The 23,188-nt window shown below is 37.5% G+C and overlaps 1 protein-coding gene across 10 annotated transcripts in view; it reads left to right on the top strand.

Moving 5' to 3' along the window:
* The window catches only part of ZDHHC15 (zDHHC palmitoyltransferase 15), a 190,657-nt gene that overhangs the window by 116,259 nt on the left and 51,210 nt on the right, over window positions 1-23,188 (top strand). For 6 of the 10 annotated variants that reach the window (XR_012430285.1, XR_012430284.1, XM_065537823.2 and 3 more), the window contains one exon: window positions 17,142-17,220. The exons of the other annotated variants lie outside the window; for them this stretch is intronic. Coding sequence is in view for 4 of the 6 variants with exons in the window: in XM_065537823.2 (XP_065393895.1) it covers window positions 17,142-17,188 (47 nt within the window). In the remaining 2 variants the exon portion in view is untranslated. The remainder of the gene's footprint in view (window positions 1-17,141; window positions 17,221-23,188) is intronic. 10 annotated transcript variants of the gene reach the window in all.

Here is a 23,188-nt window from a genome sequence, read left to right as displayed (position 1 = left end):
ATGGACACTTAGGTTGCTTTTAAATCTTGGCTATTGTGAGTTGTGCTCCAATAAACATAGGAATGCAGATATCTCTTCAATATACTGATTTTCTTTCTCTTGGGTATATAACTAGGAGTAGAATTGCTGGATCATATGTTAGCTCTATTTTTACTTTTCTGAGGAACCTCCAAACTGTACTCCATAGTGGTTTTACTAAAACATACATTTGCACCAATACTGTTCAAGGGTTTCCTTTTCTCCACATCCTCACCAGCATTTGTTATTGCCTGACTTTTGGATAAAAGCCACTTTAACTGGGGTGAGATTTTGTCTCATTATAGTTTCAATTTTCATTCATCTGATGATCAATGATGTTGAGCACCTTTCCATGTACCCGTTTCCCATTTGCATGTCTTCATTTCAGAAATGTCTATTCACATCTTTTGCCCGTTTTTAATCAGATTATTAGATTTTTTCCTATAGAGTTGTTTGAACTCTTTATATATTCTGGTTATTAATCCCTTCTCAGATGGGTAGTTTGCAAATATTTTCTCCTATTCTGTGGTTTGTCTTTTCACTTTGTTTATTGTCTTCTTTGCTGTACAGAAGGTTTTTAACTTGATGTGATCCCATTTGTCTATTTTTGCTTTGGTTGCCTGTGCGTTAGGAGGTATCACTCAACACATTGTTGCCAATTCCAATGTCTGAAGAATTTCCCCGAAAGTTTTATTTCATAGTTTCATATTTTGAGGTCTCAGAGTTAGGTCTTTAATCTATTCTGATTTGACTTTTATATATGGAAAGAGGTAAGGGTGTAGTTTCATTCTTCTGCATATGGATATCCAGTTTTCCCAGCACCATTTATTGAAGAGAGTGTTCTTTTCCCAGTGAATATTCTTGGCATTTTTGTTGACAATAAGTTCACTCTTTATTCTCTATTCTGTTCCGTTGGTCTATATGTCTCTTTTTATGCTAGTCTCATTCTGCTTTGCAGTCAGGTAATGTGATTCCTACAGTTTTGTTTATTTTGCTCAGAATAGCTTTGGCTATTCTGGGTCTTTTGTGGTTCCATATAAATTTTAGGATTATTTTTCCTATTTCTATGAAGGATGTCATGGGTATATTAAGAGGGATTGCATTTAATGTGTAGATTGCTTTGGGTAGTATGGACATTTTAACAATATTAATTCTTCCAAATCATGAACATGGAATATCTTTCTTTTTTTTTTTTTTTTTTCCTGCTTCCTGTTCAATTTCTTTCAATGTTTCACAGCTTTTCTTGCAGATATTTTTCACTTCTTTGGTTAAGCTAATTTATGGGTATTTATTTTATTTTAACTTATTGTGAAGGGGATTGCTTTCTTGATTTCATTTTATGTTGTTCACTGTTAGCATACAGAAATGCTACTAATTTTTGCATGTTGATTTTGTATTCTGCAACTTGACCGAATTTGTTTATCAGATCTAATGTTTTTTTGTGGAATCTTTATGTTTTTCCAAATATAAGATTTTATCATCTGAAAACAAGGATAACTTCACTTTTTCCATTCCAATTGGAATGTGTTTATTTCCTTCTCTTGTCTGACTGCTACAGCTAGGACTTCTAGTACTGTGTTGAATCACAGTGGTGAAAGTGGGCAGAAATTTTTCACTTCCCTTCTTAATTTCTTTATTGATCTGCTGGTAATTCAGGAGCATATTATTTAATTTCCATGGGTCTGTATACTTTCCAAACTTCCTCATTAATTGATTTCTAATTTTATTCCACTGTGGTCATAGAAGGGATTTGATATTATTTCACTTGTTAAATTTTTTTAACGTCATCTAACATATGGTCTGTTCTTCAGAATGATCCATGTGCCAAAGAGAAGAATATGTATTCTGCAGCTGTTGGATGAAATGTTCTGTAAATATTTTTAGGTTCATTTCATCTGTGGTGCATATTGTCTGATGTTACTTTGTTGATTTTCTGTCTGGGTGATCTGTTCAATGTTGAAGGTGGGGTACTGAAGTCTCCAGCTATTATTGTATTGGAGTCTGTCTCTGTTAAGCTCTAATAATATTTGCTTTATACCTCTGGGTGTTCCAGTGTTGAGTGAATGTATATTTAGAATTGTTATATTCTCCTGCTGAATTGACCCCTTTATCATGATATAATCACCTTCCTTGTGTCTTCTTATAGTTTTTGTCTTGAAATGTATTTTCTATGATATTTTTGTAGCTACACATGCTCTGTTTTTGTTTTCACTTGCATGGAATATCTTTTTCCATCCCTTTATTTTCAATCTATTTTTGTCTTTATAGATGAAAGGTGTTTCTTGTAGGTAACAGATCATCGGGTCTTGTTTTTTTGGTGGTTGTTGTTGTTGTTTTCATCCATTCAGCCACTTTTTCTCTTTTGATTAGAGTTTACTCCATTTACATTCAATTTTATTATTGAAAATAGCTTGCTCCTACCATTCTCTTATTTGTTTTCTGGTTGTTTCATGGTTTTTTTTGTTTTGTTTTTGTTTTTGTTTTTTGTCCTTCCTGTCTTCTTTTAAGTAAAGGTGATTTTCTCTTTTGGTATGTTTTAATTTCTCGCTTTTTATTTTTTCTGTATCTGTAATATGTTTTTTGATTTGCAGCAACCATATGATGGTTAATACAGAGTGTCAACTTGATTGCTTGAGTGGGTTGAAGGATACAAAGTATTGATCCTTGGTGTGTCTGTGATGGTGTTGCCATAGGAAGTTGACATTTGAGAATCAGTGAGTTGGGAACAGCAGACCCATTCTTACTTTGGGTGGGCACAATCTAATCAGCTGCCAGCATGGCTAGAATATAGGCAGGCAAAAAAATGTGAAAAGATAGACTGTCCTAGCCTCCCAGCCTACATCTTTCTCCCATGCTGGATGCTTTGTGCCCTCAAACATCAGACTCCAAGTTGTTTGGTTTTGGAACTCGGACTGGCTCTCCTTGCCCCTCAGCCTGCAGACAGCCTATTATGGGACCTTGTGGTGATATGAGTTAATACTTAATAAACTTATATATATATATATATATATACACACACACACTTAATAAACTAAGAGTTAATACTCTTACACTTACTCTAAACTAATTAAGAGTTAATACTTAATAAACATATATATATATATATATATATCCCATTAGTTCTACAGATTTTGGTACCAGGAGTGGTTCTAGAAGAACAGAATATTAAGGATGGAGTTCTTTTGTTGGTTTGGGGGTTTCTGGAATTGGCTGCTTAGTATGATTAGACACAAAAATGTTAAGGACTCTACTTCTAATAGTATGGAGAACACTGACGGTCCTTGGCATGAACTGTTTAGAGAGTTAGCAAAATAAATACGCTTGACACTCCTGATTTATTCCTTGTGAGAGGCAAGGAGTTTAGCGACTCTATACATAATACCTTTGACCTTATGTGGAGAACCAAGGAATATAATGAAGTTGGTTGGCTGCTCCTAAGTTCAGTGGAAAAACTGGTGAAAGAAAATGATGAACTCAAGGATTCTGTCTCCTGGCATCAGAAGCAGATACTGAGTCTCAAATCTGCTAAGAGTGCCCTGAGTGAGAGTCTTATTTCAGAGGGAGGAATGCTGCCACCAGGAGACACAACAAGGATTCCATTAAATGGGAAGTTATGATTACCACCTGGACATTTTGGGCTCCTCCTACCTTTAAGTCAACAGGCCAAGAACGGAGTTACAGTGTTGGCTGGGGTGATTGACCCAGACTACCAAGATGAAATCAGTCTACTACTGCACAATGGATGTAAGGAGGAGTATGCATGGAATACAGGAGATCCATTAGGGCGTCTGTTAGTATTACCATGCCCTGTGATTATGGTCAATGGGAAACTACAACACAATCCAGGCAGGACTACAAATGACCCAGACCCTTCAGGAATGAAGGTTTGGATCACTCTATCAGGAAAAAAAAAAAACACAACCTGTTGAAGTGCTTGCTGAAGGCAAAGGGAATACAGAATGGGTAGTAAAAGAAGGTAGTCATCAATACCAGCTACAACCACGTTACCAGCTGCAGAAACAAAGACTATAATTGTCATCAGTATTTCCTCCTTCTTTTGTTTAAAAAAAAATGTTTGTGCATATATACACTTGTACTAAGAAAATATCTTCATTTTATTTCCTTTCTCCTTTATCATGTGACATAAGATTTATTGACTTCACATCAACATTTAAGTATTGTTAACTTTATGTAATAGCATTTGGGTTGGGGATTGGTACAGTTCCAGTTGTACAAAGTATAGTTGTATTATGTTAGGTATAACTATGACCTTATTATCATCTGTATTTTAATATTATGTATGATCTCAGGAGATGTGTATGGGTTCAAGTTGACAAAAGGTGGACTTGTGATGGTTAATACTGGTCAACTTGATTGGATTGAAGAATACAAAGTATTGATCCTGGGTGTGTCTGTGAGGGTGTTGCCAAAGGAGATTAACATTTGAGTCAGTGGGCTGGGAAAGGCAGACCCACCCTTAATTTGGGTGGGCACAATCTAATCAGCTGCCAGTGTGGCTAGAATATAAGCAGACAGAAAAATGTGAAAAGAGAGACTGGCCTAGCCTCCCAGCCTACATCTTTCTCGCATGCTGGATGCTTTCTGTCCTTGAACATCGGACTCCAGATTCTTCAGTTTTGGAACTCGGACTGGCTCTCCTTGCTCCTCAGCCTGCAGACAGCCTATTTTGAGACCTTGTGATCATGCAAGTTAATTCTTAATAAATTCCCCTATAGATATATTCCATTAGTTCTGTCCCTCTAGAGAAGCCTGATTAATACAAACTGTTAGGCTTGCAATAATATAACCCATTATTTTAAACTGATGACAACACTAATTGCATAAACAAACAAAGATAAAACTAATAAAAACTACAACTGAACTTCATCCTCATGCTTTTAATTTTTGTTACGTCTATTTGTATCTTATTGTACTGTCTACGCCTTCCAAAGTTGTTATACTTATTTTTGATCAGTTCATCTTTTAGTCTTTCTACTCAAGATATGAGTAGTTTACATGTTACACCTACAGTGTTACAATATTCTGTGTTTTCTGTGTGCTATTACCAGTGAGTTTTGTACCTTCAAATTATTTATTTTTGCTCATTAACATTCTTTCATATCAAAGAACTCCTTTTAGCATTTCTTATAGGACACTTCTGCTGTTGATGTAATTCTTCAGTTTTTGTTTTTCTGGGAAAGTGTTTATTTCTCCTACATGTTTGAAGAATATTTTTTGCTATATATACTATTCTAGGGTAAAAAGGGATTTTATTCCTTCAACACTTTAAATATGTCATGCCAGTCTCTCCTGACCTGTGAGGCTTCCACTGAAAGCTCTGCTGCCAGATATATTGGAGTGTCATTATATGTTATTTGTTTCTTGCTGCTTTTAGGATCCTTTCTTTATTTTTCACCTTTGGAAGTTTTATTATCAAATGTCTCGATGTAGTCTTATTTGGCTTAAATCTGTTTGGTCTTCTATCACCTTCTCATAATTGAATATTAATGTCATTCTCTAGGTTTGGGAAGTTCTGTCATTATTCATTGGAATAAACTTTCTACCCCTATCTTTCTCTCTACCTCCTCTTTAAGGCCAATAACTCTTAGATTTGCCAGTTTTAGGCTATTTTCTAGATCTTGTGAGTGTGCTTCTTTTTTCTTTACTCTTTTCTTTTGTCTCTTCTCTGTGTATATTTTCAAGTAGCCTGTCCTCAGGCTCACTAATTCTTTCTTCTGTTTAGTCAGTTCTGCTGTTAAGAAACCCTTTTTCATTCATCAGTATTCAATTTAATTTTTCAGCTCAAGAATTTCTGCTTGATTCTTTTTAATTATTTCCATCCCATTTTAAAATTTATCTGGTAAGATTCTGAATTCCTTCTCTGTGTTATCTTGATTTTCATTGAGCTTCCTCAAAACAGCTATTTTGAGTTCTCCTGTCTGAAAGGTCTACTATCTCAGTCTCTCTGAGATTGGTCATTATGCTTAATTTACTTTGTTTGGTGAAGGCATCTTTTCCTGGATGTTCTTGATACTGTGGCTGTTCATCAGTGTCTAGGCATTGAAGAGTTAGATATTTATTGTCATCTTCACAGTCTGTGCCTGTTTATGCTTGTCCTCCCTGGGAAGGCTTTCCAAATATTCACAGAGACTTGGGTGTTGTGATCTAAGTCTTTGATCATTGCATTATATGTACATTTGGTGGCTCCTCAAGCCCAATAATGCTGTGGCTCTTGCATACTCATATAAATACCATCTTGGTGGTCTTGGATAAGATCCTGAAGAATTCCATGGACAGAGGCTCTCGTTCTCTTCCCTTACTTTTCCCCAAACAAATAATGTCTCTCTCTGTGTTGAGCTGCCTGGAGCTAGGAGAGGGTAACACAAGTGCCCCTGTGGCCACCACCACTAGGGCTGTGCTGGGTAAGCCCTGAAGCCTGTACAGCACTGATTCTCACCCAAGGCCCATCGTAACTACTGCCTATATTCTCTCAAGGCCCTAGAGCTCTACAATCAGCCGGTTGCAAAGCCAGCCAGATTTCTGTTCTTCCTTCCTGGGTGGTGAATTCCCCCAGGTTCCAGCCAGTTCCAGAGATGCCATCTGGGAGTCAGCACTTGGATTCAGAAGTCTTAGGTATCAACCTGGTGCTCTGTTCCAATGTGGCTGAGCAGGCACCAAAGCCAGAAGACAAAGTCCTTTTCACTCTTCGCTCCCCTTTCCATAAATACACAGTTATCTCCCTGTGGCCACTACTGCCCCAGGCCCACAGCACCTACTGCCTGGCTACTGGAAATGTTCACTCAAGGCCCAAGGGCTCTTCACTAAGGGTATGGTGAATCCTGCCTGATCTGGTACTCACCCTTCAGGACAGTGGGCTCCACTCTGGCCCTGGGTAGGTACAGAAATGCCATCCAAGAGTCAAGGCCTAGAATTGGGGAACCCCCACTTGGTGCTCTTCCTCACTGTGGCCAAGCCGGTACCTAACCTGCAAGGCAAAGTCTCCTTTATCTTCCCTTTGCTTTTATCAAGCAGAATGAGTCTCTGCTCATAGTCACCATAGCTGTGCATATGTTGGGTGACACCTGAAGGTAGCATATCTCTGAATCTCACCCAAAGCCCATGGTAAGTACTGCCTGATTACCACTAGTGACTATTCGAAGCCCAAGGGCTCTTTAGTTAGCAGGTGATAAATCCTGCAGGACTGGCTCTTTCACTTCAAGAGAGCATGTTCCCTTCTGGCACAGGGTGTGTCTAGTAATGTCACCCATGAGCTAGGACCTAAAATTGAGGCCTCAGGACTCTTCCTGGTAACCTAATCTACTGTGGCTAAGTTGGTATCCAAGTTACAAGACAAAGTCCTCTATTCTCCCTTCTCCCCTCCCCAAGCAGAAGGAAGGAGTCTCACTTAGAGCTGCAAGCTGCACTACCTGACGTTGTGGGAGGGGTTACACACGCACTCCCTTGACCACCCTGGCTGGTATCTCACTAGGTCATGTGTACCCCACATTCACTGGCTCTGAGCCCAACAAAGCTCCAGGATTTGCCCAGGAATTGCAGTCCTTTTGCCCTAGACTGCCTTTCAAGTTTATTTAAGACCCCAGAGACTTAGCTTACAGTAGCAGTGCTTTCTACAACTCAGGTTCTGACCACTGGGATTGGCATTTCTTACCTGATTAGGGCTTGTCTAAATGCTTCCTCTGTGGGCACCAGCTGAGTTCTGCCCAGTGTTGCTTTCTGCTGTGATAGGGCAGCACTGAGTTCCAACACAAACTGCCACAGTCACTGCACTCTCCCTCTCCCAAGTTCACAGAGTCTCTCTCCATACCATGCAACCACTGCTAGGAGATGGGAGAGGGGTGGTGTAGGCAATTCAAGACTGTCTTCCCTACCGTCTTCAGTGCCTCTTTGCTTAAAATGATGTTGAAACCAGGTACTGTAATCTCTCATATGATTTTTGGTTCTTATGACGGTGCTTTTTGTGTAAGTAGTTGCTCAATTTGGTGTTGCTATGGGGAGGATGATTGGTGGAGGCATCTATTCAGCCATCTCGCTCCACCCAGTCTCTTCTATGCCTTATAATTGGAGAATTGAACCCATTTACATTCAATGTTGTTATTGGCAAGTAAGGACTTTCTACTGCCCTTTTTTGCTTGTTTTCTGGTTGTTTTGCAGCTCCTCTCTTCCCTTCTTTCTTTCTTCCTTGGTAGCTATGTTATTTTCTCTGGCATTAAGTTTTAATTGCTTTTTATTTTTAGTGACTCTGTTATAGGTTTTTGCATTCTGGCTGCCATGAGGCTTACCAAAAAATATGTCATAGATGTAACAAGTTATTTTAAGGAGAGGACAGCTTATCTTAAATCACAAAGAAAATAATAGAAACAAAGAAAAAAATTCTACAATTTAACTTCATCTCCTCTACGTTTTGATTTTAATCATCTCTACTTATGTATTTTTATACTACCTATCTTTTAACGGGTTTCTTCAGTGATTATTGTTTTTGATAGATTTGTATTCTGGGTTGGATACTAGAGTTTTGAGTTGATTACACAATTACAGTAGTAGAATACTCTGTGTTTGTCCATGTACTTAATTTTACAAGTGGATTGTATACCTTCAAATGTTTTCTTTTCACATGCTTTCAAATTGAAGAGCTCCTTTACTATTTCTTGTAAGATTGGTCTGGTGATGGTTAATTCTCTCAACTTTTGTTTGTCTGGGAAAGACTTTTATCTCTGCTTTATTTTTGAAGGATAACTTTGCTGGATACAGTATTCTTGGATGACAGCTTCCTGCTCCCTGCCCCCCAGTAGTTTGAAAATGTCATCCTACTCCCTCCTGACCTGTATGGTTTCCATTGAGAAGTCTGTTGCCAAATAAATTGAAGCTCCTTTATATGTCATTCACATCTTTTCTCTTGCTATATTTAGGATCTTATCTTTAACCTTGACCTTTGAGAGTTTGACTATTATATGCCTTGGAGTAGTTTGAGTATTATGTGCCTTTGGGGTAGACGATTTTGGTTGAATCTGTTTGGTGTGCTCTGACCTTACTATACCTGGATATTTATCTTTCTCAAGTTTTGGAAAGTTTTTGTTATTATTTCTTGAATTATGCTTTTAATTCCCTTGCTCTTGCTCAACTCCCTCTTGTACACAAATAATTCTTACATTTGATGTTTTGAGGCAGTTTTCTGTATCTTGTAGGTGATCTCTTTTCCTTTTCATTCTTTTTCTCTCCTTTATTTTCAAAAAACTTTTCTTTGAGCTCACTGATTCTTTCTTCTGCTCCATTTTGTTATTGAGAGCCTCTAATGATTTTTTTCAGATTAGCAAATGTATTTCTCAGTTTCATGATTTCTATCTGATTTTCTTCTATTTAAATTTTTATTAACTTTTTCTGATAAATTTCTGAATTGCTTCTCTGTGTTATCTTGGAAATCACTGAGTTTCCATAACGTTGCCATTTTGAATTGCTGATCAGAGGGCTCAAATATTGCTGCTCATTAGGGTCAGTCACTGGTTCCTTGCTTTGTGCATTTGGGAAGGTTATGGTTCCCTGTTCAGTATTACTTCTTGTGGATGCACATCTGTGTTTTTGCATTGAAGAATTATTTATTCCAGTCTTCTCTGTCTGACTTGTTTTGGTTTTTATTCATTATGTTTGCTTAGAGATTCTTTGTAATTTACCTGTTGGATTTCAGTTTTTTTTCCCCATTAGGTCACTGTCTTCTTTTCAGTAGTAGATGGTGCCTTAAGCTCTGTTTTTCCTAGGCTTTAGTAAACAGTGGGAGCTCTGCCCATCCCAAATGTGGAAACTTCCAAAGCGGAACTGTCAAATTTAATTATATTATCTCTATCCATTAGGCGTAGTTCATTTCCTAGTAAGGAAGGTAAAGTCAGTTTCTCTCCTCACTGAGCTCTTCTGTCAGCCTGGTTGAAAATCCAGTAGAGAGCTCCAGGTCATAGTCAAGCCCCGGGTACATGATAATTATGCATAGCTTATTCCAGTTACTCTCTATCAGTATACTAACCATGACAAGAAAAAATAATTTTAAAAGAATCCAGCTGGCCAGGTGCAGTGGCTTATGCCTATAATCCCAGCACTGTGGGAAACTGAGGCTGGCAGACTGCTTGAGCCCAGGAGTTTGAGACCAGCCTGAGCAACATGGTGAAACCTCTTCTCTATGAAAAAAATACAAAATTAACTGGGTGTCATGGTGTGCATCTGTAGTCCCAGCTACTCAGGAGGCTGAGAGGTGGGAGGATCGTTTGAGCCCAGGAGGTCAAGGCTGGAGTAAACTGACCACATAACTGCACTCCAGCCTGGGCAACAGAGTGAGACCCTGTCTCAAAAAAAAAAATCGAGCAATAAAAGAACTGAACTTTTCTTAACTAAACAGCGGCTTTTACCTTGAGCTAATGTGACTATAAATTGCCTCTTTATTTTGATAATTTTTATAGAATATATCCTAGAAGGGATATTTTTATCAAGTAAAGGTATAATACAAAAACAAACATTTTCTTGAGTGTGCTAATACAACCTTCCAGGGTTAATGATAATCAGGACTCGGGGGAATTAATCCCCTTCCTGTGAAATGCTGGACACTTGTCCTGAAAAAATACTGACATCAGACTCAAGTGTATTAAATGTTTTATATATTATAGCCTATTTCCTCTTTCTTTCTTTCTTTATTTGGATAAAACTTTCTTTGTACGACACCCATTAATGCTGCTCACAGTAGAAGAAATTTCTGATTTATTTTCAATCTGATACTTTCTGCTGCCATGACAAATAACCTGTTAGAAAGAATAACAGAAGAAATAAACTAATATTTATTGAGAGAATATTAAGGTTATGAGATTGGACCCAGAAGGGGTGTTCAGGCAATACAATATATTGTCTCAGCTCAAGGGTCTTTTATTTATTTGGGGAGATAAGATACATACATAAAAAGTTCCCTAACAGAACACAATACAGGATACATTATTTGCCAAATGATTAAAACCATAAAATTTGTGCTATACGAATTCAAAGGAAAGGTGATTTGCTATGGGCCAGGGTGGTCAGAAAAGGCTTTACATAGGTAGAATTTGGACCTTGAAGATTAGATAGGATCTAGATTGGTGGCAAGGAATGAAGAGGTCAAAGGTAAAAGGAAAGTCACAGGTTGTAATGCACAACACCCCAAGCTAAGTGAGGGGGACATGAAGAAAGTAGCCTGACTCCAGTAGAAATTTTGGGCAGTAAGGGAATAGATGAGAACTCATTAAAATAAGAGAACTCATCATCTTTATTTCAATATTCTCTGCACCTCTTTCAAAACAGGGTTACATATAGAAAATGATTATTAGATTAATTCAGCAGGTAAATTGACATCAGGTTGGGTGGGACTTTAGACACAAGACTAATAAATTTATTCTGTGAGTGATGGGGAACTACTGAAGGTTTTTGAGCTGGGGCATGATGTGAAGAAAATGTTTCAGGAAGATGAGGAAGTGATTCTCCTATCAAAACACACTTTCATCCTATGCCAGAGATTGCTGTAATCCCCGGACCTTCTGAGAGGATTGGTGAGAGCCCTTCTCTTCATCAGAATTCAGACTCTCCAAGTACATCCTGTATACAAGAGCTCTGGTTCAGAGATGAGAGGCCTTTCACATCAAGAATTTTGTTGTTTGGAAGCATCTGTGGGTGACATTCTGTGCAATCATCTCCCAGTCAGAGACAATGATTAAATCTTGCTTGAAGAAAAAAAATTACTTTATCACTTATTTCTTCAGACCTAACCAGATCTGTACGATTATTCCTAGGAATTTCAAAACTGCCACAGGACTTTGAGACAGAGTCATAAGTTAAATTAATGCCTTCTGTCTCAAAGAATGTACTTCTTCAAGGGTACCAAATTGCCCTTATGTATTTCCATGCATATTGGTGATAGGTAGTGCCAATGATGGAAGAGTCTTTAGTCTTAGTCAATTATTTACCAGCTTTCTATATAGGAATTCAAGATACCTTGGCCTATACTAACATCTTAACAATATAGTCTTCACATGAGTTGTATACTTTTGATTACATATTTGGGATGATTAGATAAGTGGATGTTTTCCAAAAGATTTTTTCTCTTTTATTCCCTCATATGAGGAATGAAGAGGCATTACCATTCTGGGGTAGGATGGCTGTCTGGTTGACCAAGAATATCATAGGAAAAAGGAGAGAGAATAGGGAAAAACTAACATTTCTGGCTGGACACGGTGGCTCATGCCTGTAATCCCAACACTTTGGGAGGCCGAGGCAGGCAGATCACGAGGTCAGGAGATCAAGACCATCCTGGCTAACACGATGAAACCCCATCTCTACTAAAAATACAAAAAAAAAAAAAATTAGCTGGGTATGGTGGCAGATGCCTGTAGTCCCAGCTACTCGGGAGGCTGAGTCAGGAGAATGGTGTGAACTCGGGAGGTGGAGCTTGCAGTGATCTGCGATCGCAACACTGTACTCCAGCCTGGGTGACAGAGTGAGACTTCGTCAAAAATAAATAAATAAATAAACTAACATTTCTGAAATTTGGGGTAGTGGGGGTGATAAAATACATACATGAAAAGCTGCCTAACAAAACACAATACAGGATATGTTGTTGGTCAAATGAATAGAACTATAAAGTGTGTGCTATCAAAATTCAAAGGATACGATGATTTCCTGTGGGTTGGTTTGGTCAGAAAAGGCTTCACAGAGAAGGTAGAATTTGGGCCTTGAAGACTAGCTAAGATCTGGATTGTCAGTGAGGAGTGCAGAAGCAGAAGGTATAAGGAAAATCACAGGTTGTAGTGGACAAGACCCCAAGATAAGTGAAGAGGACATGAAGAAAGTAGCCTGGCTCCAGTAAAGAGTTTGGGGACTATATGGGAACTCACTGGAGTCAGAGACATCATCGTCTTTATTTCAGTACTCTCTGCAACTCTTGGAAAATAAGATTGCATGTAGAAAATGATTGTTAGATTATTTCAAAGTGTGCAAGTAACATTTGTTGAATACCAATTATGTGCCAGGTGATCTACAGGGTTTGTAACATTTAATAGGTATAACCACTTTGTGAGTTATAAACATTAAATAACCCCATTTTATAGATGACAAAACTTAAGCTCAAAGAAACCCAAAGTCACACAGCTAGCAAGCAACAGATCCTGGCTCAAAAGTCTAAACTCTTAACAACTATACCACCCAGTATCTCTCCTTTGTTCCTATTTACCTTTCAGTTTATGGATCTTTTATGGACCACTTGAAAGACAATTATTTTAGTTCCTGTACCTCTCACCAGAAAGAGAAGGTGGAAAAGTATGAATAGAGCTCTAGCATGGGAAGCATCTCCCACCTCTGCCACTAAGTTCAATGCCTGACTTTTGGAATGCCTCTTCTCTTTGGACCTGTTTAAATTCCATGATCTTTAAGCTATCTTCAGCTATAATATCACATTTTGATACCACCTTACATTGATGGGACAGATGTCAAGCTGACTAACCTCAACTTGATATCTTTCACCAAATGGCTCCAACCTCAACCTGATATCTTTCACCAAATGGCTCCTTTCCTTTTTCAGAAGGAATGCTATTATAAACTAGAGGCCACTGTAAACATGCATAATTTATATATCTTCCACATTCTGGAACCAAATTTCTTTCTTCATGTATTCTCTCCATATACACTTACTTGTTCCCTCTTAACACATCTACCCTAGCATTTTGGCCACATGCCTATAAACAACCTGTTCATACACTTGTCATTTGCCTTTGCATGAGAGTAGGAAGCCTAGGCCTCATTTCTGAAAACATCAAATGCAATACACTGGGTTATAGAAGGGTACTCCTTTGGGTAGCGAGGCATTTTCCAAATGACTTTTTCCCTGTGTTTCTAGATAAGAATGTATCCATACTCTCAGCTCTTGGAAAATTTACTTCATGCAGTAATATCATGGATGTTCATTTTACTCCTTTACCTTTGTTGTCAAACCCTAAGCTCTAAATTGGTGTGTGTTCCTGAAATAAGGCAAGTCTCTAATCAATTAGTTCAATTCATAAAGCATTTCCTGAGGGTACACATCAAACAAGGTCCTGTGGAGGGACATAAAGATAAATAAAGGGTGGCCTCTGTCCTCAAGGAGTTTGCAATTGCAGGGAAAGATAATCTAACACAAGACTTGGTGTGCTCATTGCCATAAAAATGATGCTACTAATTACATACCTAATATAGGCTTAGCTCTGCATTAAGCAATGTGTGATACGTGTGGAAATTGTGTAATTGTTAGTGATGCTTAAACCTGAGTATATCAGTAAAGGAGGGAAGTGGGCTATTCTGGTGAGAGTTTCAAGGATGAGTCAGGACTTAAGCTAGATGTTATTGGAATGAGAAACATCAGGATAGATGCTGGGAAGAAGGAATTAACATTCCAGGAAAGTGGGCTGTTCTGGTGAGAGTTCTGAGGATGAGGCAGGACTTAAGCTAGGTGTTGTTGGGATGGGAAACATCAGGATAGATGCTAGGAAGAAGGAATTAGCATTCCAGGTAAGAGTTACAACATGAATGTGGTAAGAACACTGAAGCATAGGGTGGACATTGTGGTTGTGGGCTATAGTCTTAGAGAGGTAAGATACGGCCAGATGATAGAGAGTTTTGTAGACTTGATACATTAGAAAATAGCTTTTAAGTTTATGATCTTGAGTGACATATTGATATAAGGAAGGATTAATTTTAGAAAGATTACTTGGGTGCTAGTATGCAGGACGGATTGGAATTTGGAGAGACAAGAACTGGAAAGAACAGCAAAAAACTGTGCATGTGTTGCAATGGATTCATGAGTGGTAGTAACACTACAAATTGAGAGGAATGATCAAAGCCAAGAGACATTTTAAGTATCTGGAAATAGTCCCACTGACTAGAGAGATCTGGGAGTCATTTTTATAGAAATGGCAGTTAAATCCATGGAGGTAAAGAGGAATCAGCAAAGACAGAATAAAACTAAGGAAAGAAGATAAAATGTAAAACTAGTAATCACCTAAGCAGTGTTGACATGCATCCACATGGACGAGGAAATAAATGGGGATGAGAAAGCCAGAGGGTCAAGAATAGAACATTAGACAATGCTCATGGTTTGGGGTGGAGTATCCCAAAAATACTATGAATGAAAGAGTATTGCCCCTGTTTTATAGATGAAAAAGCTGAGGCTGGGGAGGTAATGTGACTTATATAAAGTCATAAAGCAGTGGTGACTCAACCTAAGTTTTCCCAGACTCCATTCTGTCATTATCTCTGCTTTTCCCAATCTCTGAGAACCAATGGCTAGAAAGAAGTGTACATATACTGCCAAAGTCACTTCACACAGTATCAAGGGTTTATTTGAGAACCTAGAGTTTTAAATTAAAGGAGGTCTAGGAAAAGATAGGAAGAGAGCCAGAGCTTAACCAGCACACACTAAGACTAAAATAACATCATTCTTGGTTCAAGTAGACATATATTGAGTAAGTGAAATCACTACTACATAGGCAGCAAGGGCAGGTGTAGTTGGGGGAAGCAGTATAGGTGCAGATGGTAGGAGGTGAAGGTGAATTGACTCCCTAAATTCTGTGTTTGTCTTCTATTACCCAGAGCCTGATTATTTTAGATATCTTCCTTTTTTAATTTAGTCCTCACCCGGTGAGCTACCTTTGCAGCCTTAGCTTAATGTTACCCTAGGAGTAAAACCACAAAGTTGATAATTGGGTTTTCAGCTCAAGCCTCAGTGTCTACAAGAGCAGGATTTTAATTCAAATAATTGCTTGGAGGAAAAATTTTCTATGCCAAATAAGAGTGTAAGTTGCAGTAGGAAAAGGTAAAATCATCCTAAAAGCAGAATCCAAACAGCCAACTTTTGGAAAAGTTCATCACCAAACCACACCTAAAAATTCTGAAATAGCCAACCATCAGCAAGGAGTGAACATTGAAAGAATTAGCATCACTTCATTGGAACAGCAAGGCAAGGAAATTTATTGCACTTTTGGAATTGTCTTTCACTATTTTTCAGTTGCCTTCTTAGTAGAAATGTTGGGTAGGCGAGATGAGATATATTCTTAAGCACTTGCAACTTATTTTTGTCTTTATTTAATAAACATAAAGTTATTTTCTGTATATCTTTCACTGATGACCTAGGCCAATACATTTGCTTTCTGCCCAGACTTAAGGGGAAGAATACCCTAAGGCTAGGATTCCAGACAAGACAGAATGTTGGGCCTACCATGAGGTCATGATTCCAAAGAGACATTCTCAGAGCCACTTTCATTTTTCCAATTTTCCTGGAAGAAAGCAACCTGGTATCTGGAATCTGCCTGTTTAACTCAGTGGCATGAGAGCTTGCAGCCTTCTGTGGCAAGGCCACACTGACTGGCTGGCCTCTATCTTTGGGAATCTAGATTTCACACTTAAGAAAGCACTCTGAATGGCACATAAAAGACACTGTACTGTGCAGAAACTGTAGGGGATGGCTACTGTCAACTTTTTTATTCTCAAAATGCCAAGTATATTATTATGCTGTGAGTATGAGAAAAGTGATTACCTATACATTCAGCAAGCTGATTCAGAGTGTGCTCTCCCAAAAGGTTGGAAGTCAGAAACAAAAACATTTGTACCATAAATGATGTTGCTTGTTAATCCCAAAGCCTCTTATTTTCTATATACTCATTCCTTTTTTAGAAACACACCGTCACCTGAAGTACTGTAATAGCTATCTCAATTATGTCCAGTGGAATAACAGCAAAACAGGGTAATTTTGTGATTATCAAGATGCAAAACATTCCATTAAAGTCAGATTATGTTGAGCTGTCATCATGGCTATTTAAGTCAAATACCAGCCAGTATTATAGATCAGATAATGCTGATAAATAATCTTAAATAATCTTAGTTAATAGTATAGCAGGCTGACTATTCTTAGAACGTGAATGTCTGGTTACAAATGCTTCTTTGTTACACATCAGTCTTTAGAGGTTTGCAGATATCTGTTGCCTGCAGAGACTGGACAAGAAGGAAAACTGCCAGTGAATGAATACCCACCCATATAAGGCACGGGGACATTTGATCATCTTCACATTTCAACCTTGCAGATTATCCAGAAGGCTCATCATCTCTTGCTGTGGAAACGGAAACGTAGCAGTTTTCACATTTCCTGCATCTCTCAGACAGGTCAGTATTCTGAGGGAGACACATACAGTGGCACCTGGACTGCTAAGAAGAAGGCTTGGGAGAAAAACTAGAAAAGAAATAAATTCTTATCCTGGGTGAAAAAGATTTTAAATTCTTCACTCTTGTAATGCATGCATAAGCAGAAGTTCTGTACATAATTTCCCTTGGCAGTGTACTGAAAAAAAAAAGATGCCCTTATTCCCTGCAAACTCACACTTATGTCACTTGTGCTAAAAAAAAACCTCCAGGGATCCAGACACCCAAACATTCCATTAAGGTTATTTACTCTTATACTGTGAATTATAAGCCTCCTCCTGTTTCATTCCAGGTCTCTGAAATGGTGCAGATTACAAATAGCTTTCTTTTGCCTGACTGCATTATGTCAGTTAATAACCTACTCGTACCCACTAAGGGCAAAAAAGCATCCTTCCTACACTCTAACCCTCCTAAAATGCTATGAGTTTGTTAAGCAGTGGCAGACAGCTTTACACATGGGATTCTCTTTGGCCTGCTGAAAAGCTCAACGACCTTCTTTTTGCAACACTCGCAGGTATAAACCCAGTGTAATTAAATATTAAAAGAATGTTAGTAATAGAAATAACTATTACAGAGCTTATAGCTCTGATCTGATGAAACTTGTAATCCTATTCTCATGAAAAAAGCTAGCAATTATTCAGAAGCTTATCAATCTGTTCATGGGTTCTCAGGTCTTCAGTTCTTTCCCTTACAGAAATTCTACTGTGTACAAGTGTAGATATTGTATAAAACTTTGTATATGCCAGACACTTTGGTGTGTACTTGATATACATGATCTTATTTAATCCTCACATCAACTATAAGATGAATGTTACTATTCTCATTTTACTTACGAGAAAACTGATGTGCAGAGAGGTTAAATCACTTATCCAACCTAAGTGGCCAACCTAGGGTTGTAACTCAGGTCTATCTGACATCAAAGCATGCTGTTTCCACCATGGCACTACATTTCGAAATCTGAGTTATTTGTGATGTGTCTTTATTTATTATCAAAGATTAAAAGAGGAGAGAACTAAGTCTGTTTCCTTTTCCAAAGCCCTGATGAAATGTTTGATGTTTAGGTAAGACAACTTGTATGATAGGAATATCTAGATTTGGATTATCTGTGGTGCTAATCTGTCTATTTTATTTTAGTATTTTCCTAGGGAAAACACTACTACTTTGGCATGGTAACAGATGTTAAAGGGAAGAAAAAATATCTGGTGAATAAATTTATAAAATCCTATGTAAGTAAAATTAGAAAATTGGCTTTAGTGTAGGAATTCTCAGGGGTTTTACTACACTATTGAATTTTGTGACTCACCAAAAGGAGGTTGTAGTTGTCCCTTAAATTTTATTTAACTGTTGGATCCTTTCTTTTTTGTGCATATCGTGGAACCTAGTATTTAGTGCAGTACTTATCAGGACCTTTAATGTGCTAAGGAACTTTGAAATGCATTTTTTATATGCTTCCCTAGATAAGCAAAATTGCCTTCAAGCAATGCCTTATGCCTTTTACAGGGCACTCTATCCAAATATATTAATAAAGTGATTCACTTTGTGGAAATAGCAAACTCATATATATATATATATATATATATATATATATATAGTAGTTGTTGTTGTTGTTGTTGTTGTTGTTTGAGATGGAGTCTCACTCTGTTGCCCAGGTTGGAGTGCAGTGGCGTGATCTCGGCTCACTGCAACCTCTGCCTCCCAGGTTCAAGTGATTCTTCTTCCTCAGCAACCCAAGTAGCTGGGATTCTAGGTGTGTGCCACCATGCCTGGCTACTTTTTGTATTTTTGGTAGAGATGGGGTTTCTCCCTGTTGGCCAGGCTGGTGTCTAACTCCTGACCTCAAGTGATCTGCCCACCTCGGCCTCCCAAAGTGTTGGGATTAGCCACCACACCGGGCCTCATATTCTGATAATAATAGAAAACAACTTGAATGTCTATCAGTAGAAGAATGCATTAATTATTTGGACATATATAATGTATTAATGCATTCTTCTACTGATAGACATTCAGGTTGTTTTCAGTTTGGATCTTAATTTTCTTTTGAAGTTTTTTAAATAAAAAAGGATGAAAGATAAAATGAATCCCATGTGTTTAAAACTTAGAATAAATGCTGTTTTTTTCATTTTGCCTCAAAATTTTATATATAAAAAATTGCCATAATTTTACCCCAAAAATACACTTATTCTAGATTATATTTTCTTCAAAATGAAAAGACAAACTTGAAAAATATTTGCAACCTATACAACACACAAAATTTAGTATGCTTAATTTACAAAGCTCTTGCAAATCAGTAAACAAAAGAAAAACACAACAGTTAGAAAATGGACAAAACAACAAAAGCAATCAATGAGGATAGAACTCTCTATTCAATTAATGATGCTGGGATAACTGGCTAGCCATATGCAGAAGACTGAAACTGGACCCTTACTTTTCTCCATATGCAAACATTAACTCAAGATGGATTAAAGACTTAAATGTAAGACTTCAAACTATAAAAATCCTAGAAGCAACCCTAGGAAATACCCTTCTCAACATTGGCCTTGGCAAAGAATTTTTGGCCAAGTCTCCAAAGGCAATTGCAACAGAAACAAAAAATTAACAAGTGGGACCTAATTAAACTAAAGAGCTTCTGCACAGCAAAAGAAATTATCAGTAGCAAAAACAATCTACAGAATGGGAGAAAATATTTGCAAAGATGTATCTGATAAAAGTTTAATATCCAGAATCTGTAGGGAACTTAACAAGCAAACAAGCAAAAAAAAAAAAAAAAAAACCACTAAAAATGGGCAAAGGACATGATGAACAGATGCTCATCATCACTAATCGTCAGAGAACTGCAAATCCAAACCACAATGAGGTACTATCTCACATCAGTCAGAATGGCTATTATTAAAAAGTCAAAAAATAACAGATGCTGGTGAAGCTCCAGAGAAAAGGGTATGCTTATAAACTGTTGATGGGGATGTAAATTAGTCCAGCCACTGTGGAAAGCAGTTTCAAGATTTCTCAAAAACACTTAAAACAGAACTGCCATGCCACCCAGCAATCCCACTACTGGGTATATATTGAAGGAAAACAAATCCTTCTAACAAAAAGACTTATGTACATATATGTTCATCACAGCACTATTCACCGCAGCAAAGATATGCAATCAACCTAAGTGTCCATCAACAGAGGAATGGACAAAGAAAATGTAGTACATATACACTATGGATACTACACAGCCATAAAAAATAATGAAATCTTATCCTTTTCAGCAACGTGGATGCAGCTGGAGGCCATAATCCTAAGAAAATTAACACAGAAACAGGAAACCAAATAATGCCTGTTCTCACTCATAAGTGGGAGCTAAACATTGAGCACACATGGAAACAAAGATGGCAACAATAGACACTGAGGACTACTAGTTGGGGGAGGACAGAAGGGGGTGGGTTGAAAAACTACCTATTGGGTACTATGCTCACTACCTAGGTGATGGGATCTATACCCCAAACCTCAGCATCACACAATATACCCATCTAACGAACCTGTACATGTACCCCCTGAATCTAAAATAAAAGATGAAATTATTTTAAAATTTTGGAAAAACAAAATGGGCAAAGGATGCAATTAACGAAATAGAAATTAAAATGAAAAATAAACATTAAACTTGTTCAACTTCACTGTAAAGAAATGCAAATTAAAATAACCTAAAATACTATTTTTTGTCTATTAAGTCAGCCAATTTTTACAAATTACACTACCTATTGTAGGCAAGGACATGCTGAAACAGATGTTCTTATACATTGCTGATGTAAGTTAAAATTCATAGATCATTTTTTAAGTGCAACTTGGAAACATCTATAAAAACATTAAAATCTCATACTTTTTAATTCAAAGAAACATACTTTAATTTTATTGTTCTGCATTTTTTGTGCCTTTATACTACAAAAAAAACTATATACTTTTATAATATACAATCTGGTGCATTTCGAAATACGTTTACATCTGTGAAACCATCGCTACAATCAAAATAATGAACATATCCATCTCTCCCAAAAGTTTTCTTCTGAGCTTTCATAAATAACCCCTGCCCCATCACCAGGCAACCACTGATTTATTTCGTTACTATCAGTTTTCATTTTCTAGAATTTTAAACAAGTAGAATTGTACAAATGTATTTTTTTTTGTTTTATCTGGCTTCTTCCAGTCAGCATAATTGAGATTCACCTTTGTTGCTGTGTGTAAGAATAATTCATTTCTTTTTATTGATGAGTAGTATTCCACTGGAGAGAGAGATACACACACACACACACACACACACACACACACAAATTTACTTTTCCATCTATTAATGGATATCAGAGGTGTTTCTAGTTTTTTGCTCATACACATAAAGCTGCTATAAACATTTGTGACCAAGACTTTGTGTAAACCTGTGCTTGGGTAAATACCAAGGAGTGGGATGGCCAAGTCATATGGCAAGCATAGAATTTTTTTTTTAATGAACCATTTTTCTGTCCTGTACCTGTGTGTGGTAGATGCTCACTCTCTCATACTTTCTAGATGGCTTTATCAGATTAAGGAAGTTCCATGTTTTTTAAACTATAGTTTAAGTTCTGGGATACATGTGCAGAACGTGCAGGTTTGATACATAGGTATACATGTGCCATGGTGGTTTGCTGAACCCATCAACCTGTGATCTATCTACATTAGGTATTTCTCCTAAGACTATTCCTCCCCTCGCCCCCCAACCCCTGACAGGCCCCGGTGTGTGATGTTCCCCTCCCTGTGTCCATGTGTTCTCATTGTTCAGCTCCCACTTATGAGTGAGAACATGTGGTGGTTGGTTTTCTGTTCCTGTGTTAGTTTGCTGAGAATGATGGTTTCCAGCTTCATCCATGTCCCTGCAAAGGACATGAACACATCCTTTTTTATGGCTGCATAGTATTCTATAGTGTATATGTGCCACATTTTCTTTATCCAGTCTATCATTGATGGGCATTTGGGTTGCTTCCAAGTCTTTGTTATTGTGAACAGTGCTGCAATAAACATATGTGTGCATGTGTCTTTATAGTAGAATGATTTATAATCCTTTGGGTATATATCCAGTAATGGGATTGCTGGGTCAAATGGTATTTCTGGTTCTAGATCCTTTAGGAATCACCTAAAATAGTTTCCAAAGTGGTTGTGTATTTTACATTTCCACTAGCATGGAATGAGAGTTCTAGTTGGCCCACATCCTTGAAAACACTTGATATTATCAAACTTTTAAATTTTAGCCCTTCTATTGGGCTTATAATTATATCTCATTGAGATTTTGATTTGTATTTTCCTAAAAATTAATGACGTTTGGCACCTTTTTCTGTCATAGTTTGCCATCTGTATATCTTATTTAATAAAGTGCCTGTTCAAATAGTTTGTCCATTTAAAAAATTGGGTTATTTTTATATTATTAAATTGTAAGAGTTCTCTTATTTATTTTTTATTTTTTTCGTTAAAGTAAGATTTTTATTTCGTAAGATTTTTCGCTGGGTGCAGTGGCTCACGTCTGTAATCCCAACACTTTGGGAGGCCAAGGCGGCCGGATCACCTGAGGTTGGGAGTTCAAGACCAGCCTGACCAACATGGAGAAACCTCATCTCTACTAAAAATTCAAAATTAGCCAGGTGTGGTGGCATATACCTGTAATCCCAGCTACCCAGGAGGCTGAGGCAGGAGAATTGCTTGAACCCAGGAGGTATGGGTTGTGGTGAGCTGAGATCACGCCATTGCACTCCAGCCTGGGCAACAAGAGCGAAACTCCATCTCTAAATAAATAAATAAATAAATAAATAAATAAATAAATTTTAAAAGATATTTCTCAGGATTCTTTTTCAAATATAACCTTTTTTTTAATTTCAGTAGGTTTTTGGGGAACAGGTGGTGTTTGGTTACATGAATAAGTTCTTTAGTG

Source organism: Macaca fascicularis, chromosome X (assembly GCF_037993035.2).
Source record: "Macaca fascicularis isolate 582-1 chromosome X, T2T-MFA8v1.1".
Classification (NCBI taxonomy): Eukaryota; Metazoa; Chordata; class Mammalia; order Primates; family Cercopithecidae; genus Macaca; species Macaca fascicularis.
The sequence above is the reverse complement of the archived record's forward strand: the minus strand, read 5'-3'. Positions and strand labels throughout refer to the sequence as shown.